Source organism: Ceratotherium simum, chromosome 37, assembly GCF_057802395.1.
Source record: "Ceratotherium simum simum isolate JZ-2026a chromosome 37, ASM5780239v1, whole genome shotgun sequence".
Taxonomy (NCBI): Eukaryota; Metazoa; Chordata; class Mammalia; order Perissodactyla; family Rhinocerotidae; genus Ceratotherium; species Ceratotherium simum.
The window spans coordinates 551,469-579,420 of NC_141936.1; the positions used below are offsets into that span (position 1 = coordinate 551,469).

Genomic DNA, 27,952 nt, shown 5'->3' on the forward strand with positions numbered 1-27,952 from the left:
ACGGCAACTCATTCTTTAATGTGGTTCTTAAAGAAATCGCATGAATTTGCTGACTAAAGATTATTTAATAGTGTGACTAAAGGATTAGGTTCTGTTATTCATTTTCAAGATCCGAGATCCAGCAGTGATTCCAGGACTGATGGAGTGACACAACCAGACAAGCAGGAAGCGTGGTTAGAATTCCCAAAGAACACCATCCTGCTCGTGTGAAGGAGAGGATCACTTCTAAAGCAGATTTCTCTTTGCTCTGTGGGTTTCTTAATAACAGCCTGGGGGGGGGCGGTCGGGGCTATCCGGGGTGGCAGGGATGGGGGCCCAGCGGACATCACCCTTCTCATTCTTGTCTTTCAGACGGAACCCCCCTGAGCTGGTGGGTTGGCAGAGCCAATGAGATGCACACCTACTGGGGAGGTTCTTTGCCTGATGCTCAGAAGTGTCCTTGTGGAGTCGCGGGGACCTGCATCGATTCTCGATACCACTGCAACTGTGACGCTGGCTGGGACGAATGGTGAACACATGATTTCCTTCACAAAACCTGGTTTTGTTATTGCTTAAAATGTGTCTGTTCCGGTAGATTTTGCACAGGCCAGTCCAAGGAATGAGAGATTAAAATACGTCCCAGAGGGTGAGAAACTATACGGTGATGAAATATGATACAATTAATCAGAAGCCTAATTGTTAAGATCACTGACTTGCTGGTTTTCTTTCTTTTCTTTATTCCTTGTTTCTTATTTCTAACCTGTTTATTATGGACAAAGTCAAACTCTGCAAAAGCAGACAATTGTGCCAATGTACCCATGTACCCATCACCAGCCATCAGCTCATGGTCACCCTCCACCCCTTCTCCCTGTGCCCTGGTTATTGTGGAGAAAACCCACATAGCACGCCATTTCACTTGTTACTTTATCGTGAAACATCCACTGTGAATCACATACCTTTTTTTTTGTTCATATGACATCAGCCTCGTTAAAGGTTTAAAAAGGTTTAAATTCTGCCCAGTTAAGTTTATTTCAGAGATCTCTTGTTGACAGGACATCGTTTCTAAGGTGTGACCCTCCGATGCTGTTGACAGTAAGGCGTCCTCGGTTCAACAGATGGCGCTTCCTTGGGGGGGTGGGCTGGCACAGCAAAGGCTCCCAGATGCCCCCAGTAGAGATCCCCCCAAGTCCTAGAGGTGTCCAAAGGTATTTGATCATGCAGGGTCAGATTCATCTATGTTTAAAAATACACATCACAGGGCCAGCCCTGTGGCTTGGCAGTTAGGTGCCTGCACCCCACTACTGGCAGCCTGGGTCTGGATCACGGGCGTGCACCAGCGCACCGCTTCTCTGGCCATGCTGAGGTGGCATCCCACATACAGCAACTAGAAGGACGTGCAACTATGACATGCAACTATCTACTGTGGCTTTGGGGGAAAAAAAAGGAGGAGGATTAGCAATAGATGTTAGCTCAGAGCCGTTCTTCCTCAGCAAAAAGAGGAGGATTGGCATGGATGTTAGCTCAGGGCTGATCTTCCTCACCAAAAAAAATACATATCACAATATGGACCACACTCTGGAAATACTAACCCACAGAATACCGTGGATTTAAAAATGGCCCTCAAAACTGTTACACAGGAAGATTGTCTCATGTTGATAGAAAATCTGTGAAATTAGAAAATTTGTTCATTACACTGGAGGTGAAACACCTTGCATTTTATTGCATATTGATTTCGCTTTTTATTTATTTGTAAAGCAAAAAGTGTTTTAAAATCTCTGGGATTTGTGTTTCAATATGTATCACCAATTCAGAAATATTTCATTTAGCCCAGAGGCTTCCAATATTCCATTTATATGCTGCCCTGTGAGCATAGGTCATGGACCCCAAATCACTTCTAAACAGCAGAGTCTGATCAATGTGGTGTATTTGGCTGCGGAGTATCTGTTGCCCTCAGGCATCAGGTCACTCAGAAATGAGCCACCATTTCTGCGGCCAGGTTTCCGTCTGCTTCACCGGTTGTGTGCAAAGACGTGGATGCATCGGTTTTAGGATATGATTGCAGAATTTGAAAAATGTACTCAAATAGGATATTTGGAGGGCAGGTCAACATGGAAAATGCCGGTGCTTTTAACATGCATCTTTGTGTGAAGGACACTTTCTCTCCTACTCACATTCCAAGTTAAAAAGTCACTCAGGCCACGGGCAGGGGGTCCTTTCTCCCCTTACCTTACAATCCCAAACAAAATCCCACTTTACCAAATAAATGCAATTCCATCTATCAGAAAATATATTTTAACTTACTTTTAAAATGTGAGCACCAATAATTTTTCACGGTCAGTACCTTTTTGCCAATAGAACACCCCATGAGTAAGAAGATTTTTGACATTCAATGGAAACATAGCCTTTGCTATAACAAGCCAACAAAATGGTCCCTTTCTGGACCCTTGCAGTGGGACCACCAGATGCATCTCCTGCTTCCTCCTATTTCACCAAGTCTCTGACCATCTCCCTTTGTGCCTCCATCTCACTCCATGACACCCCGAGTCCACATTCCCCCAGACCTCCTCCCCTCCAGCTCCCACACACAAGCAGTTGGGAGTGAAGCCTAGGCCACCAGTTGTCAGAGGGTTTGGGTTTGCAGGAGGCTGGACTGCATTGTGGGGATCTGTGTACATTCAGAGAAAAAGCTACGTACCTCTTAAAGGATCCCAGGGAGAGCTCTGCTGGGACTGACGCCCTCTTATTAATGACATTACACTTTGGAGAGGCAGTAGCCACAGGGGCGCTGGGCTGAGGATCCTGGGCTGGTGGCTCCTGACTGAGCTGTGCAGGGGAATGGGAGGACCCGAGGCACCACTAGCCAGGTCTGGGTTGGATCTTTGGAGCAGAGCAGGCGGCACGCACACCTTGGACAGTAGACTCTGTCCTTTGCTGGAAAGAAAGTTTGGGAAGAAACAGATCAAGCAAAGTCGTCATATCCCACACCATTGTCTTTACTGTTTGGTTTGGAGGGATTTGGAGGCTGATTGCATCTCCATGATGGTTTATTCATGCCATGTTCATATACATAGCTGATGGCAAAGACCTCACCTGAGGCCAGTGCCTTTGTTGATCTGTTCCCCTGGAGATTCAGCCTTGCCTCCTCTCATGAGCTTTAGACCAACAGTACACTTTCTGGTCTTGGGAAATGGACTGAAGACTTGGAGACGAATGAGTGCTGGAAATGATTTACTTTCTAAGACCCACCTCCTGACCATGTTCCCAGGATGGCCAAGGGCACTGGCTTCCTTGAGGCAATGGGAATGCCCTAGTGGAGGAAGGCTCTGGCCTGGCTGGGAAGACCAGGACTGATGGGCAGGGGCCTTGCTATAAGGCTGAACCACAGGATCAATGGGGTAGAGAAGGTTCTGGAATGGCATTTAACCACAGGAAGCCAAGTGGATGTAGTGTCTCCAAGGGGTGGCAAGTTAGGGTGACGACCTGACTCAGAGGGGTCGAGGTGACAGTTGACTAACCTAGAGGAGTGTTGGGAATACAGGCAGCCAATGACAATGCTGATGGACCTACGTAACCAGAAGTGAATCAAGAGTGGTGGTCTGGAAGCTGCAAGGGAAAGTTGTGACCCCTTTTCCCTCTCAGACCCAGAGCCGAGTGGTTCAGTGAGAGAGCATCCTTGGGTGATGATGCTGTGATGCCAGCAAGTGTGTGGAGTAAACTGTCCCATGCCCTCCTGCAGAGTTCCCGTGCACTGGGGAAAGTGACCAGCTGGTCTTCTGAGGGTGGTGGTGCAAGGTGAGTGTGTGTACCCAGTTGGTACCTTGCTGTAAGTTGTTGGTACTGGCTAGTGAGTATTGTACCTTGTTGAAGTTCACACTGCAGCACCAGGCATCACGGGACCCGAGGAGCTAGGCATGGTGGCACTAGAGCAGTGAAGTAGTGACGTAAAATATGTCGTGGTGTGAGTGGTGGCATAAGGGGTTGACATAGAGGTGGTGATTAAAGGATGTCTTGTGGGGTAGGAAGGTGCCATGCAGATCCCTGGGGTTCTGGCAGGCATGACCCGTCCTCACGAGGAATGATCTGTTCCCGGTTGTGGTTTGCCTTTGGACCCTCGGCCAGTGATGTGGCTCACAGAGGGTCTGATCCCCCATGTGGGTGGGCAGGGCACCTCTCAGACCGCAGAGCTGTGGCTGCAGCTGTCCCTCATCTCTCCGTGTCCCTAGTGCACAGAAGCTGCTGGTCACACAGCATTGGGACTAACGGTCACTGAGAAGCTCAGCTACAGTGACGGTTTGGGGATAAACCCTGTGGGATTGGGTCAAAGCAGCAGTGGTTGCGTGGGTCTCTGTCCTCAGTACCTGCAGCATCACTGACTCTTCTCGTCATTATGTCCAACAACCCAGTGGTGGAATCTCTGCTCCCTGTCCGCACAACTTGGAGACCTGTGGTTCAAGGCCTGGGGGTAACACCTCCTCAGGGGACACTAATCCAGAGCCATGGGCACCAACTGGCCACCTTGGGAAACTTATGACAGAGAACCAGCAGGCAAAGGACAGAGCTTCATGTTCGCGGCTGCAAGGACTGGGCTGCTTCTGTGTAATGGGGTGGGGAGTCCATCCTGTCACCTACACGCCCAGTGTATCAGTAGAGGGCAGTCACAGCAACCACAGCTGGTGAGGGGTGGCTGACAGTCAGACCCTGGGGAGCGAGGCTTGGATCCACCTCTGGATGGGCAGCCTGGTCCCACAGCAGCACCTCAGGCCGGGGGTGGGAGTCTGAGACGAGCAGTGCAGGGATCCGGTGGATTATGGCCTCAGAACCCCAAGCAGGAGCCACCGTGGGGCCTCTAGGGCTGCTGCTGCCACCGTCCCAAGAGCTAGTCACGGGATAGAAGGAACTCGAAGAGAACCCAAGTGGATGAGTGGAGGGCTAGGGGGACTGTAGTGGTCACTGCCAGATGCTGTTTGCAGCCAGGAACAGCCTTCCCCTCTGCCTGGGCAAGGCTGGCCACAGGAATTACAGGAAGACGGTCTGGAGCACTAACACACCCAGCGCACCTTGCCCTTTGTGAGGGGTGACAAAGTGTGCACAGGGGCTCTCTGCACTGTTGCTACAATGAGGCTGCTAGTCTGAAATTAGTCAAAATAAAAGTTGTAAAAGGGGCAGGCCCAGTGGCATAGTGGTTAAGTTCCAGCACTCTGCTTCTGGCAGCCCGGGGTTCACAGCTCAGATCCTGGGCATGGACCTATGTACTGCTCATCAAGCCGTGCTGTGGCAGGTGTCCCACAAAAAGCAGAGGAAGATGGGTACAGACGTTAGCCTAGAGTCAATCTGCCTCAGGAAAAAAAAAAAAGGAGGAGTGGCAACAGGTGTTAGTGCAGGGCTAATCTTCCTCACACACACACACACACACACAAAATGTTGTAAAATAACTCAGACAGAGGTGTGTGTGTGTGTGTGTGTGTGCACTGACAAGCTAATCCAAAAATCTAAATGGAAAGAAGAAAAAGAATAGTCAAGATGATGTTAAAGAAAAAGAATAAAGCTGGAGAATTTATGCTTCTGGATCCAAAACCTATTAGTGACTCTGCCAACCAAGAGAATGTGGCTTTTGTGCAAATTCAGACAAATGATCAAATTACAGCACAGCACGAGCAGAGACAGACTCACAGACACAGCGCACACACAAGTACGGACAGGAGGGTCTTTTCAGTAAGCAGAGCTGAGTCAACTAGACATCCATGTGGGTGAAGTAAATCCTGACCTTCACTTCACGCCACACAAAGGTCAGGTCCCGTGAGATTTCAGATCAAACATGAGAGGCAAGGGAATAGAGATGTTAGAAGGAAACGGAAGAGCATCTTCCTGACCCAGATCTCCGAAGAGGAGCATTTCCCATTTCACATTCTTACGTGTGCCCTAGGCTGTCTCCTTCATGATTTATCGACTAGTTCATGTCGGTGTGCACGCGTGAGTTTTTGCTTTATGCATGGGTTATAACCTCTCCTTCCATTTTGTGCTTCGGTTGTTCCAGGTTTGGGAGGTGGCAGCCATTTCAGGCTGTGTCCTTTCAACATTGTCCTCATCATTCTTAGAACAGTTTCTTCCCTGTCAGCAAAACAGGAGGTTCCAGACTCACCTCATCCTTTCTCTGCCCAGCTTTGGAATCAGCCATTTCTCCAAGAAGCTGGGTCCTTTCAGGGAAGGATATTAATGCTCAGAAACTGACTCTTGGCACTACTTTTGTGTCTCTGAGGAACATTTTTAAGATTTCCTCATCCTCGTTCAGTGCATTTTCTGTTACAGTTAGTTCTAAATCATTTTCTCTTCTTTCTTGGTCTTGTCAATGGAGTTATCGCTGTTTCCTCTGCCTGGTTGTTGCTTACGTACGTGAGGGCGTGTTTTTACTATATCCCGCTGGTTTACTGCTCTCTACTGTTGTCCCAGTTCGTTCTGGCAGGGATGCCCGAGGGTCCCGGGACACGCTCACACGACCCACAGACACAGCTGCTTCTTTCTGTGACCCGCCTCACTGCTTCTCTTCTTCCAGCATCGGCCGCACCTCCAGGTCCACGTTGGCAGCAGTGGAGCCCTGGCCTCATGGTCTTAGTGGGATGTCCCCACTGTGCCCATTAAGTGAGATGCTGGCCTTAGGACAAAAGTGTTTAGACGACATAGGTATTAATACTATAGATAGAAATATGGACACAGGCGCAGTATACGTCTCAACCAGGAAACCCATACTTGTGCATAGATGCTTGTGGAATCATGTTAAGAGAGGATCTATCGATTCCCACGTTAGTGAATGTTTTCTAGCAATGAGTGTTGACATTTGTCAAAGTTTTTTCAGCACTTATGAAAATAATAAAATTATTCTTCTCCTTAAATATCTTAATTTGGTGTGTTATATTAATGGATTTTCTAATATTTAAACTAGGATAAATTGCACTTGGCTGAGTTGTATGCTTTTCATTCTGTGGTTTTATATCTTTTATCTACTAGTATTTTGCCTGGAGGGTTTGCATCAACCTTCATAAGTGAATGTTCTGTGCTTTTCTGTTTTCTTCTGTCCTTATCAGATTTACATGTCAAATTTTCAGATGGAAGGCCTTTTAAAAAATTGTTAATATTTTTAGTTTTATTGCTTTTTGATCAGTGTTTTACTTACAATATATTTACTTTGGGGAACTTCCTATTATTTTCTCTGCGATAGACTAAATGACCAGGTTTGTGACTGTTCCATGTGACCTTGGGAAGAGACTGTATTGTTTTTAATTGGATGTAACTTTTGATTAATACCTGTAAGATCTACCCACTGATTATGTCGTTGAGGTTTTCTTTATCCCTACTCATGTTTGTCTCCTTTTTGTGTCGAATTCTCCTGTTGTTCGTGGGTCTCTACACCTGACCCCTTGCATCTTCTGCAGATTGCGCTTCATGAAGGTGTTGGCCTGGTATTGGAGGCACCAGTATTGATAACTACCCTAGATTGTGGCTTTTGGCGTTAACGCCTGCCCCGTTTGTCACTTGCTGGGCTTTGGGGTGGATTCCACTGTGACACGGGACCACCACTCACTCGCTGATTCCTTCACCCCCTTCCTGGGCGGCGGGGGGGGGGGGTCCCTGTGTGGAATCAGGTGTCTCAGATTACAGTGTGCACTTGTGTCTTGGTTTGGGGACCAAATTTGAAATGAAACCTTTTGTCTTTTAAAAGGTGAGTTAAGCCATTCACATTTATTGATGAAACTCATATGTTTGGGTTCAGCCCTATCACATTATTTTATGTGATAGTTATTAATGCGAATTGTTATATTTGCTGTGTTGAGTTTTTTCATGATGCATAGTCTTTGATCTTTTTAAAAATTATTTCGTCATTAATTAGAGAGTTTTGCTTTTTGTTCCTGTGGCTATCTCTACGGTTATTTCTTTTTAAATGACTTTATCTTACTTTTTTCTTATTTAACCCATTGCTATCTGGCTTGTTGCTGGCTCTCATCTATTGCCTATATGATCACCTGGAGGCTTCTCGACCTTCTCCTCTCTCCCCTCCTCCCTCCCGCATCATTTCTGTCTTGTCAGAAAACAGCACTAACAACATAGAGCATGAATCACATGAAATACCATTCGCCCACCGTTAGCTTCACTATCATTTCAGCCTCAGGCCTACAGTTAAACATAATAAAACTCCATCATCATTTTTGCTGAAGTTTCCCACTTTCTCTTGATGGGCAGATGTCCATGTCCTAGGAGACTCTTCAAAAGCACAGTTGATGCTGATGACAGTTGAGCCCCCAGTTGGTGAATGCTGGTACCTGTTCTGTAACTTTCATAATTGAAGGACACTTGGCTGGATAGAAAACCCCTGGTTCCGTATGTTTCCTTGAATATTTTGAAAACGGCATCCTCCTATTACCTTGATTTGTATGTTATTTTTGAGAAATCTGATGCCCTTGTATGTTATTTCACCTTTTTGCCTCAAAGCTCTGATGAGTTTTCCTTATGTTTAAAATCCAACCCTCTTACCAAGGCATATCATGGGGGTGACTCATGCGGGATGATTTTCTCTGGCACCAGTGCATCCTTTCACACACAGCTTCAGGTCTTCCTCTACTTTCAGGAGGATTTATTGGATTATAGTTGTATTTTATTGTTTCATTGTTTTATTTATCCTCTTAAGGGATGCCAATTACATATACATTGGATTTTCTTTGCATTTCTTACATTTCAAAGCTCTGATCCATTTTATTTTTTTCTTTACCAGATTTTCATTCTGTGAGTTGTTTTGTGGATCTTTTCCAATGACCTTTATTACACTTTTGTCTGAATCTATTGTCTCACGGGCACATTGTAATTATTCTTCATTCTCATATGATTTTGTAGGGTTTTTATATTTATTTCTTAAATTCCATCAACTCTTGTTTCCTTTCCTCCACATGGCTTTCCAATTTTGTTCTTAATTTTTGAATTTTCTGATCCACAATGTGTTGGTACGTCTTCTCCCCCTTGGTTTGAGGATACTTAGTTTAGTTTGGAGGGTCTGTGACAGTTTTATTCACTTCATTGTAGGTTTTTCGTGGGGTTCACCCCATTATCGTCTTCATTTTGTTTTGTTCTGTTCATAGCAGACTTGTATTTATAAGATGGCCCTTTGGCTTTCTGAGGACAGGGCTAGTGCTCACCACTGTTTACAGTCTCCAAGGTCCGACTGCCCCCTCCGGTTATCGGGTGTCTTCTGGATGATCCCTGCGTTGGGGGGGGACGGACGTCCGGTGTTATATTTCTTGATTTCCTTTTCCTTCCAGGACCCTAGGCCCTGCTCTTCCTGCTTTTCGATCGCACCACACGGTTTCCACGGGGCGTCTCTTCCTTCCTCCTAACCCTCCTCCCAGCAGCGTTTCCTCTCAAGGCGCCTCCGCGAGTGCTGCGTGCCCTAGGTCCTCTCTCTGCAGCCCGCGCTCTCACTGTGTCCCCATGTCCAGCATTTTCACACTGAGGGTGGGCGTCCCCTCCCTCTGGCCGTGGCCTTGGACGAGTCTCAGGTTCACTAGCTTCCCTCGTCTCTTTCACGCACTTTCCCCAAACCGCCCGTGTTCCTGGCCACCGCCCGGGGCAGGGCTGGGCGCGCTGGCGGCGCCTCCGCCTGCTCGCAGGTGACTCGGGCGTGAGGCCCGTCGGCTCCCAGGGACGGGCGTCTGCGGTCCCCGCGGTCACCGCTGCCTCTGTCTCGCGGGAGGGCGTGTCCACGTTCCCCCAGCTGCGCGGCTGCCACACGTCCGTCAGACGGGGGCGGCGTCGACACTCAGGCCGAGCGGGAGGAGGTATTTTCACAATAATGAGCTTTCCAGCTCCCTGATTTTTCTCACGAATGTTTGCATAGCATTCAGTAGCAGGTCTTAGGTACCTTTCATTGGTGTTATCCCTAGAGATTTTATATCCTTGATGCTAATGTGAATTGTATCATTTTACATTGCATTTTCATTTTTCTGTTGCTGGTACATAGAAAAACAATTTACTTTTGTATAATTGGCCTTGCATCCGGTGGTCCTACTAGACTTGTATTTTTAATTTTAATAGTCTGTAGATTCTTTTGGATTTTCCGCAAGCATAGTCATTTGATCCATAATTAATTACAATTTTGTTTCTTCCTTTCCACTGGTGATATTTCAGTTCTTAAACTTAGATGGGTACACTGATGTTTATTACATTTTTAAGTCATTTTGAATGTCTGATTTATCTCTAATACAGTAAAAAATGTAATTGACTAAGAAAGCTTTCAGTGATAATGTATTTTTCCACAAGTTAAATTGTTATAAGAAGGTCAAAAATCACTCCATTCATTTGGAACTGTCTCCAAATTTGGTCTACAAGTTGTTCTGAGGGATCTTACAGGCGATGGGGACACTTCTGTTCTCCCTCAAACCATTACTAGTATTAGAGCTGGCTCAGCATCTCTCCACTCTCTTCCTTCCCAACTTCTGAAACTATCCTGAGCCACGCTTGTATCTCAAAAGTCCTCTCAAAACAATGAGAATTGTACAGTTCCTTGGAAAGTCATAAGTACCGTTTCCATACTTCTAGGAGTTCCTAAAAATGATGTTTAAAAGTTCTCTTATTGAATTCTTGAGGGCCGCGAGAACGTGACAAATGCACTGTTTCTAATTTTGCATCACAGTAGATCCTTCAAGGAAAACAGAGAAAACGCAGAAAACTGAGCACTTCTTAACTAGGCAGCTCTGAAGGAGTGTACACTCACCTGAGTAAAACGGGGACTCCGGAGCCATATGTGCTCACACAACACTGGTGAAGACCATTCTTCCCTCAGTTAGGCAAGAACATGGTTTTCAAACCACACAGAACAGAGACTTATTTCATAATCTTTCTTAACACACACGCGACACAATGAGATAATTGTTCAGTATACTCAGCACTCTAAAAATATTGCTAATGTTAGAGCCTCAACAAAAAGCAGTGGTTTCTGAAAAATAGTTCTTTAAAAATTCAAAGCCCTGCAATGAATAAGTACAACATCTGCATTTCCCCAGTGTGTGTCCCGTCTCAGCAGACGTGAGGGTTGGTGCCGTCTGCAGAGACCGCAGTCGAGGACCATCGTTAATTTGGTTGCTTCCCACCACGTTAAAAATGTCCTCAGAGACTTACCACATGCCCGTAAGTCAGGGTGCCACCCTGTCTGCTCTCGGTTTATCCCAGAGAGAAGCTTTAACGGATCTGGGAAATCCGTGGTGGAGCTTCTTCGTTGGCATGAAGAAACAGAAGCTCAGTTGGGTGAAGCAGAGGACTGTGGAGGCTAAATGTGGCAGGCGGCCCCGTCCCTTCAATAGACGTCATCTCAGTGCTCAGATGTCATCTTGATCTCCTCATAGCTCAGCACACACACTACGTTCCGCTACAAGACTGTTTTTAGCAGAGGAGGACAAACAATTTCTATTTTAATTTGATCTAAAAGTAAATACTTAATTTGTTACCTTTGATAAGTTTTTATTTCTGTTAAATAAGAGAACTTTTAATTGCACAAAAAATAGGAATGACTATACATTCTGTAACTTGGTTCTTTTTTCCAAGTCTGTGCAGAGGCAGAATTGGCAGATGTATAAAGGACAGAAATCAGTTCTCCCCCGGTCCCCACAGAGTCAGGATGTTAGAAGTTTGAATCAGAAATCCACATGAAGTTGAAGTGCCTCATAAAAACATGAGGATGTTGCAAAAAATGTAAATAACTCCTTGTTTTAGAGACATGGAAACTGGCCCGAGTGGAGCAGGTGCCACCAGGCCAGGCCATCCCCTCCCAGCCCTCCGTGACATTTCTCCTGGAGATGTTAACGTGTTTCCACCCAACACTCGCTCTTATGGAGCCATGTGTGACAGCAGGGCATTCTTGCAGCGTCTCTTGGTGACCAAAGGCCAGGCTTACATCTGTCCCTGGTTCCCATGTAGGGTGTGCGGGGGCACCTTCACACACTCCATCTTGCTGATTAAAGTTTAGAGAGTACTACACTGAATTCTATTCCCAGCTCGATTTCAAATAATTTTTTTAAATTATGAAATCAATGAGGAGGGACAGAGAAAAACCAAGACAGATTTTTAAAATAATAATGAAAATAAAATTCTGAGCAAAAAATTATTGTTTATATTTATATGTTATATAGAATATTGTATATTAATATGTAACTTTACCACTGCAGTGATTTACCCACAGGACACTCAATACTGCATGAATGTATAAAAACTGTACTTAAGTACTGTACTGGTGCCATATTGAGAAGAGCAGTCAGCTGCTTAACTAGGCAGAAGTGTGACCTCGGGCTGACCCAGGTGACCTCACTTCCAGATCTGCCGCCTGCCTCCTCTGAGGTCGGTTAGTGGATGCGGGTGCGTGCTGGGAAAGGCCGCACTAACCGTGTTGCATGTGGGTGTCTGGTGGGTGACCCACACTCCCTGACGTGTGGGCACGTGGAGCCCATCCCGCTCATCCCACACGGCGTTAACAGGTGTTTCTCCCACAGGACCAACGACACAGGTGTGCTCTCCTACAAGGAGCACCTGCCCGTGACACAGATCGTGGTCACAGACGCAGCCCGCTCGAGCTCCGAGGCCGCCTACAGACTGGGGCCTCTGCTGTGCCAGGGGGACCGTAAGTAGCTCCCTCAACGCTTCTTTCCCAGCAGTGGCTGGTCAATGTGGACGACAAGGGGGCCGCAGGGTCTAAAACAGCATCCTGCACCTGGCGACCTGTGCTCCATCAGGGGGTTGATGGAAAAGGAGGAATTATGTCCCTTTTTAAAATTAGGAAAGTGATCAATGCTGTGTCACTGTTACTCAATATTTGGTGAAAACCTTTACTGTGAAATGCAACGAGAGCCTCTGAGAAAGTCTTCCGGCCGCCCAGAGACACCACAGGCCCATCCACTAAGAGCAGGCCAAGTACTCAGGGAGGAGAAGGTTCCGGAGAGCCCGCGAGCCCCATCGGGTGCACAGACACCCTGCTCCATCTCCATCGCCCGCTGAGAGAGCCGCAGATCCACAGAACACCGTGAGACTCGGCTTTCCAGCCTCCGAGGACGGCTGAAGTCAGAACATCTGCTGGAAACAAAGCAATTGACGAGACGGAGTGAGCCTTCCATTTCTCCTTCGTCGCTCAGCTCTCGCTCTCCTTTCGCTCTGAAGCGATGGCTCCTGCAATGGCATCCAGTCATATTCATGCTAAAGCAGCATTTTAAAAATGCAAATAACAGTTTTGTAGCCACTGTACCTTTTCATCAGACCAGGCTCCGTGACCTCTTCCCGCTGGGGTCACGCAGGGGCACGTCAACCCCTTGATTGTTAACCATTCTCACAGATTTTTCATCCCAAGCCCTTGACCAGAACTTAAAATGAAAACAGAGGAAATCTTTGTTCTAAATTAAAATTGTGTGTGAGTTTATGTTGTTGCCGTGGCAATAGGTGTTTGGAAGAGCAGACATGCTTTGAAAACCACAGGAACACCAGAACATGGGTGCTATAGTTTGAGAAGCTCGGGCAGAGCTGGGGTACACAAATAGATGTGGACACCAACTTGCCCCCCACACCCCAGCATCGCCCCCGATTTTCACCAGAGCCTAGTTCAGTCCTGTTCACCCTCCCCTCCCATCTGTGGTGCAGGTGGAGGCCGGGGTGTGCAGCCTGAGGCACAGCCAGAGAGCGAGCAACAGGACCCTCCTGGGCAGGGGTGCTGTCGCATGGGGGGCAGCTCAGCGTTCTCACCCTCAGGCTCTGGGTCTGTCCCCATCTAGCAGTGACCCAAGACTGCTGGGTCTGGATGTCACACATCAATGATGGGATGGTCTTTTCTCCCAAGATTTTACTCGATTATTTCCTCTTTCCTGGCTGACAGCAGCCCCACTGTCATGTTCATGGGAGAATTGGGATTCCATTTCTCAGTTAAGCCTTTCATCTATGGCTGCAGACAGGGCTGATATTCATGTTAAGAACCATGGTGAGCTGGAGCTGACCCACCAGAACAAGCCCACACTCCATCAGGCAATGGCTAGACGTCAGCTGGAAATCGGGCCAGGAGCCACGTGGGGTCCGGAACAACCACGTGAGAGTTGCACGTTTGTTGCCGATGGCAAGTTTTAATTTTGCTAATTGTTTTTCCTTTCATCGTTTTGGGGAGAGGTGAATTCTGTGAACGAGCTTCATGGCACCATCTTTACCCAAAAGTCTGTGTGCAAACATTTTGTGTGTGGAAAGAGGTGGTGCTCATGTGCACTTGCCGTTTGATGATCTGAACTGCAAAGCCATTTTAAATCTTGGACGTTTGAATTCTGCAACCCATTTTATTCGATGTATTTCTTTTCAGATAATTTATTCCATTAAAATTTTAAATTTAGTTTAAGCATCTGCCTTGCTGCTTCCACCAAAGACATGCAGTTGGGAAACTCTGTTCTAACTGTCCTGTGGTCTGAAAAGCCATTCTTGAGCCACTGAACTTGGTTCTTTGGTTCTGTGCGCGGAGCCTGGAGCCGCTGTCTGGGGAACCGGAGCTCTAGAGTGTGTCAACATGTGAGGTGCACAGGGATAAACAAGCCCAGGGGAGAGAGACTATGATGTCATTAACTTCCCCTCCATTTGGCTCTGCTGCATCAAAACCATGTCAGACAAAGGTGGATCCCTCCCATTTTCAAAGACCCCCAGACAGCAGCCCTGGAAAGATTTCACGGGTGGCAGTCCTTCCCAGGGCCTGGTAGCGCCTGCCATTTTGAAATTCCTACAGTATTCTTTGTTTTCTTCACTTCCCCTGACTGTCCCATCTTCCTCCACCTCCTTTTTCTCCTCCTCTCCCTCCATCTCCTCTTTCTTCCCTCCCTACCGCCTACTTCCATTTCCACAAATAACATGAGTGGTATTATAGGAAGTTGAATTATGAAACCAAAAAGAAAGAAGTGTTCTACCTTCTCATTGGCTAAAGAAAAGAGGAAATATTGTCAGGACATTTAGTCAAATAATTATTGTGTGCCTCCTTGATCATGCAGCAGGGGCAAGACAGAGGGACACCACTGTCCTCCTGGGGCCAATTAAGTGAAGAAAAGAAACACACACACGTAGGTGTCAGTAGGCAAAGTGAGGAGAAGATAGGGGAAGGTGAGGTGTTGGGAAGTCTTCCCTGGAAGGCACCATCTGAGTGCAGCCCCGCAGGACTCCTGGACACGGGCTGGACCGACGAGGAAGGGCATCCCACGCGGGGGGAACAGAGGCCAGAGTTCTTGGCCTGGGAGTCAGCATTGACTGAGGCCAGGGCACTGGCGCTGGATTGAGATTTATCTGAAGGCGAAGGCAGAAGAGTGTAAATTGCAGATTGATGTGAGTTATGAACAGGGTCAAGATGACGCCAAGTGTTTGGTCCAAGCAACAGAGAAAGGAGCCGCCGTTAATGAAATGGGCTATTATCAGCTGGGGAGTATGAGGAGCTCCAGTTTGAACAGGCTGGTCCAGATGCCTGTGAGATGAACACGGACACAGAGACGAGAGGGAGGAGACTGGACCTGCTCACGTGGCATTCCAGGGAGATGCTGACAGGTGAATGAGTGTCCAGAGAGAAGGGAAAATCTCAAGGACAGAGCCCTGGGGCAGAGGTCAGGAGGCGAGGGGCAGTCCAGGAAGTCTGTGCAGACAGTGCCTGAGAGGAGGAGGAAGCTCGAGTGACTGTACAGTGTGCTGGGAAGGAGGAGGGTCCCTGTGCAAGGCTGCTGGCGGACCACGTAGGAAGAGAGGAAGCCACCGCCAGACTTGGTCAGTGTTGACCTTCTCAGTTCCTCCAGTGCCAAATCCCAGCTCCCACACTGCACCCAACCCCACAGCTGCGTCCACTTCAGTCTGAGATGCACAAGTCACAGGGGTGGGGGATGCAGAAAACCAAAGATACATCACTCACTAATTCTTTATCTTGCCCCGGAATGAAGTGGGAGAGCTAATCAGACCTCTGGGTCCACAGTTACTTCTTTCCACTTCCTTTGGACCTGCTGATTCTAAGTGGTCACAAGAATAAATAGCAAGAAATAAATAGTAAGAAAAAGCAGTGTGTGTTCCTATGCTCTAGATCATAAAAGCATTTGTGCGTGTCTTTGGAATATCAATAATTTTGTAGTAGCTGCAAATACCAGAATAGCTGTACACAAATCCGGAAGCAAATGTGAGCAGTGAAGACCCGTGAACGCCTGTCCCCTGAGGTGGCTTCTAGGTTCTGTCTGACATATGAATAACTTAGAATACTTACCATTTTCTGTTTGTCACACCAGTTCTGCACTGCAGGTGACTCTCTACCAGTAGTGGTTGTTCTACACAAACATATATGAACAGCTTTGTTCTCTTCCTGCTGGTCTACAAAACAAAAATGGTAATTATATCCACCATATTCCATCATTTTCATTTCTATTTTGCTTTATATTTGATTCCAATTGTTATTTTCTAAAACATTTGAAAATAACATTACAAATTTTAGGGGAGGAACCACTGAAGTGTAGGATCAACCCATGCATCTTCGTGTTCTCAGAACTGGAATCATAGCCGCTCTTGGGGTTGGTTCTCTCTTTGTTAAAAAGCCGTGCTTACCAGTTCATTTACTTCATGATAAGGAAGATGAATTTGACTAAAGAAATAGTTCTCATCCAAGCATTTTCATAATTTCTACGCCTAGTTTTAAGAAACAGATTGTTTACATTTTTTGTATCTTTGATTTTGGAAGTAAACATCCTTGTTTTATAAAGTAATGTGCCTTTAACATGGTCTCTATTCCTTTTCAAAGGATAATTAATTTATTATTAAGGTAATTTATTAATGGGTCAAATAAAAGTTTGAAAAGGAAAATATTTCTAAAAATCACCCTTAATCCAGTCAGGCTAATGAAATTAATTACCCTAAATGGGCAATGTCTATCTATGCATCTATCTCCATCATATATATTTTTGTATATACACACAATGTGTACACAATATGTATATGTATATACTGTATATATACATACATTATATATAATATATACCAAGTATTAAACTGTATATATAATTTATATACATGATACTGCCTCTCCCTCTACTTTGTAAATAACTATTTGGATTATGTGACCATTTTGTACCATACACACACACACACACACACAGGGTATAAAGGTTGCCTTCAAGCAGCCCTCTCATCCAATCTGAAATTTAAGGGTCCTTTGATACTGTCACTGTCTCCTTGATGGATGAAGTTGATCTTGCTGTTCTCCCAATGACATCACCTATGGCAGGGCATGTTTGCATCTGCGCCCAGAGCTCATGGGTCCACCTGGTGTGGCCCCGGGAGCTCTCCCTCTATGGGAAACTAAGGCATTCAGGAGCCCCTGCCCCTGGATCTCCCCCTCCTCCCTCGAGGCAGCCAGAGGACCTGGTGTCCCCAAGGGTGCAGGTGACGGCAGTGGTGCTCACTCTTCCAGGTCACCTGTCCAGTTCCACTGATAAGGGCTTGATGACCAGTTAGAGTAGACGTTGGTCAGAAGGCTTCAGCCAAGTGGGGGATAAGTAGTGCCACCCCTAGATGTAGTCATTGTCTATATGGGCAGCCCATGGGAAACAGGTTCTAATCTGCTAGATTAAACCAGTCCCAGAGCTTCCCCTTCGGTCTACTTATAAAATTGAAATGAAATAGACCTTTAGAATTTTTTTCTCTAATTTGGAATTTTAAGGAGGACGACCGTTCCTGATGACACATCAGGCATGTTTGGGCGGATCCTCCTATTTTCTCTGTAGTGGTGTCTTAGTTCAAGAATTTTCTGTAAGAGTTCAACTAGAAGAGCACTGCGGTCCTTCACAAGTGGCTGCAGGGACTCCCAAGGCCACAGACAAGAAGTTATCCTGTCGGTCCCTTGGTGCCCCTGCTTCTTGGGGTCACTAGGACAGACAAGCAAAGGAAGAGCTGGAAAGAAGAAATTAAGACATTATGATGCTCCAGACAGAGATCAATAAAATGTCTTCAAAATGTTTTCTCACTGAAAACCCAGCAAAAGGGGCTGTTGGCTGCATACGAGCCATAGGAAACCTGAGAATTGACTGCTGGATTTGGGTCCCCACTGAAGAAATCAGAAATGCAGACAAGAAATGCTCTTGTGTTTTGACTCAACAGAAAATAAATGCAGATCCATGCACAGCTCAGCACAGAGATGAGCCATGGTGGCATCTGTCCTCTAAGAATAGAGTGGAGGGGTATTTGGGGTCACTGTTTTCTGCCCCCAGTCCATGAATTCATTCTTCAGGAAAAGCAATTTAGGTGTGAGGATGTTATCAACTACTGTGAATTATATGGAGCGTGCTGTGTCAATTAAAGATCTGTACTTACAATACGTGCCCCTAGGACTTTGGTGGCAATGCCAGCCCCTCTCAGAGCCCACGATGGCACAGCTCACTGCCAGGTCAACACCGATTCCCCAAGGACGTGAGCCAGCCATGCTGCCAGGTCACCTTTCATCAGGATGCGTCACAGCTTGTTCTGTGAAATCCAGCATCCAGCCAGATGCAGACAAGCCCACAGCATCTGCTCAAAAGGGAAGCTATGGACAGACACAACTAGAGTGAAGAACGTGCAGACAAAAACTGATGTGAACTCACCTCATGTCACACCATCAGATGCCTTTTTAGGTTTCCTTTCTATTAACTTGCTAATCGTTGGGAAGGTTCTTTGCATCAATTTGAGCGCCTTTAAGGTGTTTTAAGGCATTTATTTTTCACTGATTTTGAGCCGTGTGAAATAACACCAGCAGAAACCAGTGTGACGAACGTGACGACTTCCCAATGCCCCTGCATAAGGAGCAGGGGGAACACGTTTGTGTGGCCACGAGAACATCACCACAGCCTGAGATCCACCTTCTCCTGGCTGGTCTCTGTGTTCTGTGAGGATATACCACCCCCGGCCCGGGCTAGGGAGGGAGGTCCCGCCATGTGGAAGCGGCCTTTACTGAGGGAGGGGCCCTTTGACCTGTCTGGGTTGGTGGGGTTACGGTGGGCAACTCTCTGTATTTCTGCAGGATTTTCTTTAATTCAAAGTTATGTAGATGCTTACAGTTTAAAATGATGAGTAAATGAAGGGTTGATAATGAAGTGTGGTGGGCAGGATCAGAGTGAAGGCATCTCCTCATAGACGGTGCACAGTGAACACTGCTGCACGGCTCCTCCCTCCACGATGCCGAGAGCGTTCTCGGCTGACCGCCACACTCCCAGTTCTCCTAACATCGTCAGACTTCTGTTCACAGTCTGGTAAGGTACGTTCAGGAGAAGGTACCTTTGTACCTTGCACAGGACACAAAGGCGGCTCCAAGGGTTTGCCCCCCTTTGACAGCAGGCTGTCCTCAAGTGTCGTGAGCTTGTTTTCTGACCTTTTCCCTCCTTTCCCACAAGGATTGTTCTGGAATTCGGCCTCCTTCCACACTGAGACTTCGTACCTTCATTTCCCCACTTTCCACGGAGAGCTCAGCGCCGACGTGTCTTTCTTTTTCAAGACCACAGCTTCGTCTGGGGTGTTTTTAGAGAACCTGGGGATCACAGACTTCATCAGCCTTGAGCTGCGCTGTAAGTTTCCAGAAAATTCCGTGGAGCAGTCGTTATTTGACAAGGAGCCCTTGAGATGGTCCCCTGTTTAAAGTGCTCTGTGCCTCCTGGACCAGTCAGCGCCATCTCTTCACTCACTTCCAGCCCTAAGATTCTGTGAATTCCACTAAGCAGCCATAAGATACACCGCATGAGGCTGATAACACACTTGAGAGCCGATAGGAAGGACCTGTCTGCACGGGACCAATTTAGGATGACTTTAGCCAGGTGTAGACAGGGCTTTAAATTCAACTAGTTCTTCCACAAAGTGCTCACTGAATCCCCAAATCCTTTCATTGCACAAACCCATAATGGATGATCCACACCCACAGCTTGCTTATAAAAGTATATGAACTTCTAGACTAAATTCTACAAAAATCCAGATGTTTTATGGTTACTCTGAATGAGAAATTATCTTTTCAATTCAGTACACATCAAAATTAATAGCATATTCTGAGCTTATATTTTTAAAATCAATATTTTCTCAAATCTAAGATCACTTTGCCCCTCCCTCCTCCCTCAGAGATCGTTTCCTGTGGCGATGTCAATCCACACGGGTGTCGGGCACTCGGGCTGTTCCCCAGGATGATCTCCCTGGGGGCCCACACTCAGGCCCTGCCCAGGACATAACTTCACGCTGGTCTGTTTCCAGCTCCTGCAGAGGTGACCTTCTCCTTCGACGTGGGAAACGGGCCCTGTGAGGTCACAGTACAGGCGCCCACTCCGCTCAGTGACAACCGGTGGCACCTGGTTCGAGCGGAAAGGAACATGAAGGAGGCATCGCTGCAGGTGGACCAGCTCCCACGTGGGACACGTGCTGCCCCTGAGGATGGGCACGTGCTCCTGCAGCTCAACAGCCAGCTCTTCGTGGGTGAGTGCTACCCTGGGTGCCCTTTCCAATTGCGGGGCTCCTGTGGGGGCGGATCCAGAGAGAAGGAGGCAATAAAGCAGGGGTATGGCACATGTGACACACCAGCCACACTGCTGTCGGCCCGTCGAGCACCTGTGGCTCCAGGCACTGGGCCAGGCACTTCTTGCTTGATCTTATCCTTATGGCACCTGCCAACAGATGACCTTCCCCACTTGATGGACCAGGAAGCCGGCTCACTGAGCTGGGGGAACTGCAGCACACAAACGCCTGGTGGGTCAGGGCACCAAGCCCGCCCAGGGCTTGCTCCCGAGTGGCACCAGGTGTGCACACGCTCTGGCCACTCTGTGTCCAGGGGATAGCATAGTGGTCAGCTGTTCGCACCTGCTGCTGTCTATGCTTCCAGGTGCACGGGTGACTTTCCCCAGGGATCCCCCAAAACAGAGATAGAGGGAGACAGGAGGGGATGGTCCTGGACCACGCTTGACATTCTTATCTCCTCCTGTCCTGCCCTGACCTCCTCCCGACCCCGGCACATGCTCCCTGTTCACAAACAAATCCAGCTGGGCCTTGTCTCTACCTGCTCTTACCCCCGCAGGCCTGGAGCAGAGTCTGTGCCACGGTGGGTGGGTTGCATTCACCGTTAGCTGTGTTGTTCACAAACAACTTTATCCTGATTTGGGCTCAGTAGACAAAGGGAGTAGCCCTTCCATGACCACCCCATGCGTATCACATAAGTAAGGATGCTATTTGTTACTAACTCCAATAAATGAAAAATAATCACACACTATTACTGAAATATCAATGAGGTACACGTTTGAACTAAATTCCTAGGATCCTTACACACTATCATCACTTAAGCAATAAAGTCTTATCAGCTTCTTCTATCCAAAAGATGAAGCTTTTACTGATATTTTACAAACACAATTTTTAGTACTTTCTGTGTAATTTTTTTTGCTTTTTTCAACTATTTTATTTTATTGGAGAGATTTATTGAGATTTCTATGCCTAAGGTACTGCATTAAAGGCCCTCATTGTGATCATATGACCAAACTTGAATAAAATATGCAAAGATATACTTTTAAAAAATTGAGTAAATATAAATAAGATATAAAACTCCTCTAATATCATGCTGAAAATTCATAGACAGGGTAATTTTGCTTCTTATGCCTTGTTTTTTGTTGACTAAAACATCTATCAACCCCACTTATATCTCAGTTTTTATACTGGGTTAGTTAATCATAAATCCTTGAATCATCAATACATTTTAACACAAAATCTCAGATATGATGCTACATTAGCATCTGTCCTCCTGAACTTGGCAGTGCAATTGTGGAGTGATTTTGAAGAATTCGAAACCTCAGAAATAGCCTTAACACTTTAAAAATGGAGACGATGGAAATTTTCTTCACATCTTTGAGTAAAATCTGCTCTGGTTTTCCTGCAGCTGCGCTTTGTAGCATCTGTGAGATTTTGAAACTATTTCTAGAGTCAGTGTCTATTGTTCCTGCTGGGGACTGATTTCAGGTAAAACTCAGCCTCTCAGCCCTCCACTTAGGGAGAATCATTTTCTCAGAAAAAAGTCTCTAACCAAGCTAGTAAAGTATAAACTAAAATAAGTTTATTAAGTTACAGACACAATGTAACCATCAAACAAACCACAATATCTATTATTATGGATCAACACATTCTTCCCCATAGGCTAATTAATAAAATTCACAATAGAGTTTGCCTGGAATCAGAGCTGTCTAGTTATTATTATTTATTAAGTGCTGAGGGCCGAGCTGTGTGATAAGGGGTCGGATGCATGATCTGATTAAATTCCAGTTCCCTTTGAGAAGCAGAGGTTCGTAAGGGTGCGGGGCGTCCCTGTGTCCACAGAGCTGACTGAGAAGTGGACCGTTCTCTGGTCTTGGGTTCATCTCACAGCAGCCACTCCTTGCCACCTGCCTCTGTCTCTCTAGGTGCAGGGGCACCCGTCGGCTTCCCTTCCCCATCAGGAGAGCCCAAAGGCCCCCGCTGGTCCCACCACCCTCTCCCCATCTACTCCGGGTTTCACTCCAGGAAATCAGATGCATTGTTCTTGACCTTGGGCTGCCCAGCCAGTAAAAGTGGTGCTAATATTTGAAATGATGCTACAGATCTTCATGTGAGATGTGTCCCTTCCTCACTCACAGCCGTCACTGCTTCCAAGTGATGACTGATCTAAAGGGATATCTCTGTCTCGGTCTCAATCTGTCTGTACAGTTTTCTAGTAGAAATGTCACAGGACATTCTTTGTTTGCAAGTTCTAGGGTAACAACTCCCAGTGTGCTGTGTGTCAGCCCGCCAATTCTGAGAAAATAGTCACTGGTTTGTAGTGAGACTTCGTCAGTAGATATGACACATGCATGGGATTACTAAGATGACACTATCTCTTCAGAATTGCTATTGCTCTATTTTTGTATAATAGTTTTCATCCTCAGACTGCATGGAAGAAAGGTCTTTAAAAATATCTGAAAAAAGAGAACGTTAATGGCTTTCCCATACAGCGATATCATAGCATTTAGCAATTAGGATCCTTTTCACTTGAAAATAGATCTGATCAGAGCACATAATAAATCATTCAGTGAAGTTCAAACCTTCTATAAATTTGCTAAATTAGAATATAAATATGAAACATAGAAAGTTTCACGCTCATGCATGAGATAAAGTTTACTTGAGATGCTATCTCTAACGCTTTCATCAGCAACAAATAGTTTTCTTATTTAAATAAATGCTAATTTAATTTAAATTACATTCTATATTTTGTTATTCCTCTGTATCAAGACCCATGGTATTCTGGTATTATATTTTAGAAGATTAACTTGTTGGCCTCTCGCAAAGGACGGTCTAAGGCACAAACACGGAGAATTCAGAGTGCTTTCTCCTGTGAAGATCACATCTTCCCCAGAGAAGAGGACCACTGAGAAAAACCACAAATATGATCAAAAATAATAATTAAGGAATCCACTGAGCCTTCTACCTCCATCTGCTCTGGAGAACTTCTGTCAAAGAGCACGGAGCTGAGCAGAGGACTTTGTGGCAAACACACACGTTCCCATCTTAGAACACATCTGTGATTGATGCCATCATAGTGACTGGGTCAATGAAGAAAAACGTTGCAGAAGAAATAAGGCATTTACAGAGGATTTCCCTGAGCAGCACACTATTCCCCCACAATTCCTCTGGATTCCTTTGGCCCACAGTGAACATCCTATTAATGGAGTCACATAGTGGGAATTCCTCTGAGTCTGCTTGGTTTGTTCAACATAATGTCTGTGAAATTCATCCTTGTTGCACAGACCAGTACTTTTTTCCTTTTAAATTGCTGTGAATGTTCCATTGAACCAACATATCACAGAGCAATTATTGCTTCTTCTGTTGACAGAGTCTGAACTGTTTTCAGTTCTACATTGTTAGGGGTGGAGCTGCTCTGAGCATTTTTGTGCAAGTCTATTTGTGCCCACGAGCACTCGCTTCTCCTGCACACACACACATTAGGGGAGTTGCCGGTTCATGGGGTAGACCTGCAGTAACTGTACTAGAAATATCCAGCCAGTTTTTCAAGGTGGTTTTTACATTTTTCACTCCCACTGTAATGTATGAGAGCTTCACTTGTTCCATTTTGTCATTAATGTCACAATTTTGTCACAATGAGAATAGGGCAGTCACGTTGTGTGCTTAATTTGTAGTCCCTTGGTTACTAATGAGGTTGAACATACACTTTATATGTTTATTAGTCTCTTGAAAATCTTCCTAATGAAGTGCCTATTTAAGTCTTTTGCTCATTTTTTAACTGGCCCGTTTACCTTATTATTATTGATTTGTAGAAAGTTTTATAGATTCTGGATACTAGTCCTTTATTGGATACTTTCATCACAACTATTATCTACCCGTCTGAGGCTTGCTTTTAGCTTTTTACAAATGTTTTGGGAGCAGAAGTTTTAGTATTGATTAAACTTTGGATTAAAAATATTAAAGTCCAATTTATCAAGGATTTCTTTTATAGTTAGTGCTTCTTGAGTCTTGCTAAGAAATCACTGTCTACCCAGGTTTGTAAAGAAATTCTCCTGTTTTCTTTTAGAAATTTTATAATTTTAGCTATCACTTTTAGGTCTATGATCTACCTCAAAATATTTTTACATACAGTGTGTGGTAGGATTCAAGGTTTACTTTTTATACCACTTTACTAGGGTATCATCGACACATAGAAAGCTGTACATATGTAATGTATACAACCCGATGAGCTGAAGCTTCTTCTGTTTGTGTACCAAGCCCCACGGAATGGGCCGTAGGACATCATGTCAGTATTTCATAGTGACACGCTGGAAGATCTCACTGTTTCAGACTCCATGGTGTGGTTTAATGTCCATGGAGCTCATGGTAAAAACTGAAGGAACAATTCAAGAATAGTTAGCGATATCCACTGTCTTATTTATATTGATGCTTAGATGCTACCATTGCTTTATGGATAACTTCTAGAATAGATTTTTTTTATTTTCTTAGTTTTAATTTTTTTAATGTTCTTGATAACATTTTTTCTGGTTTTATTGAGGTGTAATTGACATATAACGTTGTATTAGTCCAAGGTCTACAACTTAATGATTTGATATAATTATATATTGTGAAGTGATCACCACAGTAAGTTTAGTTAACATTAGTTACCTCACATAGTTACAAAATTCTTTTCTTGTGATGAGAACTTTTAAGATCTACTATCTCAGCAACAACACAGTATCGTTAACTGTAGTGACCATGCTTACCTTACCCCCCAGAACTCGTTTATCTTATAACTGGGAATGTTTTACCTGTTGACCACCTTCACCTGTTTCCCCACCCCCTGCCTCTGACAACCACCAGTCTATTCTCAGTCCCTGTGAATTTGATGTTTTTAGATTCCACATATAAGAGAGATCATATGATATTTGTCTTTCTCTGTCTGACTTACTGCACTTAGCATAATGCCCTCAAGGTCCACCCAAGCTGTCACAAATCCTGATTGGGATTGTGTCAAATCTGTGGATGAATTTGGGGAGAAGTGACATCTAAACAATCTTGAGTCTTCAACTCCATAAATATGGTATATCTCTTCATATTTCTGGCCCTTCTTTAATTTTTCTCAACAACATATTATAGTTGGAAGTGTACAAGTCTTGTACATCTTTTATTAGATTTATTCTTATTTCATATTTTATGCTATTGTAAATTATAATTTAAAATTTTAATTTCTGATTGTTGCCAATGTATAGAAATTCAGATGATTTTTTTCTACTTTGATCTTAACTACAACCTTGATAACTTATTTATTAGTTCTAGTAGCTTTTTTGTAGATTCTATCAACTTTTCCTCCATGGACAATCATGTTATCTTCCAATAAAGATGGTTTTACATCTTCCTTCCCAGTACAGATGCTTTGTTACTAGTGTTTTTCTGTCTGTCACATGAGCTAGGACCTCCAGTGGGCATAGACTGGACATGCTGAGAGCAGGCTCCTCGTCCTGGTCCTGATCTGACAGGGAGAGTACTCAGTCCCTCACTTTCATGTGATGTTAGCGATGGCCCCGTCACAGATGCCTTTTATCAGGTTCAGAAAGTTCTCTTATATTCTTAGCCTGAGGAGAGTTTTTATCAGGAAAGGATTTTGGATTTTGTTATTGTGTTTTCTTTATCGATTGAGATAATCAGATGATTTTACATTTTTATTATTCTGTCAATATGGTGAATTGTATTAAGAGAGAAGATTAAAAACAAAGCTTGCATCTGAGATAAAAACTATTTGGTTTCATGAGGAATTATCTTTATTATGTATTGTGGGATTTGATTTACTAAAATTTGTTAAGAATTTTTGCAGTTATTTTTAAGAGGAATGTCTCTAATTTTCTTTTCCTTTAATATCTTTTCTGTTTTGGTATCAGAGAAATGCTGCTTCACAGACTAAGTTGAGAATTATTCCTCCTCTTCAGTTTTTTTGGAAGGTTTTGTGTAGATTGGAATAATTTCTTCCTTCAGTGTTTGGTTGAATTCACTACTGAAGCTGTCTGCACCTGCACTTTTCATGGTAGAAGATTTCTAAGTACAAATTTAATTTCTTTAATGGATACATAGCTACTCTGATATCTATTTCTTCTTAATAGAGCTTCAGTAATTTGTGTCTCCTGAGAATTCATGCTTTGTATTATCTTTTAAATATTGGTCACATCTGTGGTGATGTCATCTTTCTCATTGATGACACTGGCAATTTCTCTCTCTCTCTCTCTTTCTCTCTTTCTTTTCCCTTATCAGTCACTCTACACTTTTATCAATTTTATTAATATTTTCAAAGAACCTGCTTTTGGTTTGATTGGTTACTAGTTTTATGTTTTCTAGTTCATTGATTTATACTCTGATATGTGTTATTTCTTTTTCTGATTTCTTTAGGTGTCATTACTCATCTTTTTCTGTTTTCTTAAGTTGGAAGGTGAGGTAATTGATTTGGAACCTTTCTTCTCTCCTAATATGGGTGCACAGTACTAACAGTTGTCCTCTAACTATTGCTTTAGGTGCATCTCACAAATTTTGACATGTATTTTTATCTTTATTCACTTTGAAATATTTTCTAATTTCTCTTTTGCTTTCTTCTTTGACTCATGCATTATTTATAAGTGTATCATTTATGTTTCAAATATTTGGGGATTTTTTAGAGATTGCCTCTACTGTGAAACCTACTTTTTCTGATATAACACTACAGCTTTCTTTCAATTAGTGCTAGCATGGCGTATCTTCTTCACTTCATTTACATTAATCTCTTGAGCTTTATATTTAAAGTGGGGATTGTTAGGCAGCACATAGTGGAGCTGTGGATTATTATACAACCTGAATATTTCTGTCTTTTAATCTCAATATTTGTATTTATATTCAATATGCTTTTTTGTATGGTTGGGTTTAAATCTACCAACTTAATGTTTATATCCTATTTGTCCCATATGTTCTTTGTTCCCTTTTTCCATTTCTTTTTCTGTTTTCATTTGGATTGAATAATTTATATGTTCCATTTTATCTCCTTTTTTGGCTTATTAGCTATAATTCGTGTGTGTGATATTTTCCTGGTTGGCTTGGGGGTGTTTAATCATCTTTAATTTATCACAGTCTACCTTTAAGGGATATTTTCCCACTCCACATGTGGTATAAGTAACTTAAAATAGAATATTTTTATCTCTTTCCTCCCAGGATTTGTGCTTTAATGTCACACTTTGTGCTTACGTAACATACATAGAACATGTTATAAGCCTCAGAATACATTGTTAACATTTTTTTCTTTAAATAGTCAGTTATACTTTAAATAAATTTGGTAATACAAAAATGTTTTTATGATTTACCCATGTAGTAGCCATTTACAATCTTCTTGTGCGTAGATCTGGATTTCCATCTGGCAGCACTTCCTTCACCTTGAAGGATTTCCTCTTATATTTCTTGTAGTGCGAGCCTCTGGTGATGA

General features: G+C 44.4%; 1 protein-coding gene across 2 annotated transcripts in view; it reads left to right on the forward strand.

Moving 5' to 3' along the window:
• LOC101390058 (contactin-associated protein-like 4) overlaps positions 1–27,952 on the forward strand; it is a 166,777-nt gene that overhangs the window by 121,423 nt on the left and 17,402 nt on the right. For both annotated transcript variants that reach the window (XM_087424542.1, XM_087424541.1), the window contains exons 14-17: positions 352–508; positions 12,501–12,628; positions 19,401–19,571; positions 20,242–20,460. In XM_087424542.1, coding sequence (XP_087280668.1) covers positions 352–508; positions 12,501–12,628; positions 19,401–19,571; positions 20,242–20,460 — 675 coding nt within the window. The remainder of the gene's footprint in view (positions 1–351; positions 509–12,500; positions 12,629–19,400; positions 19,572–20,241; positions 20,461–27,952) is intronic.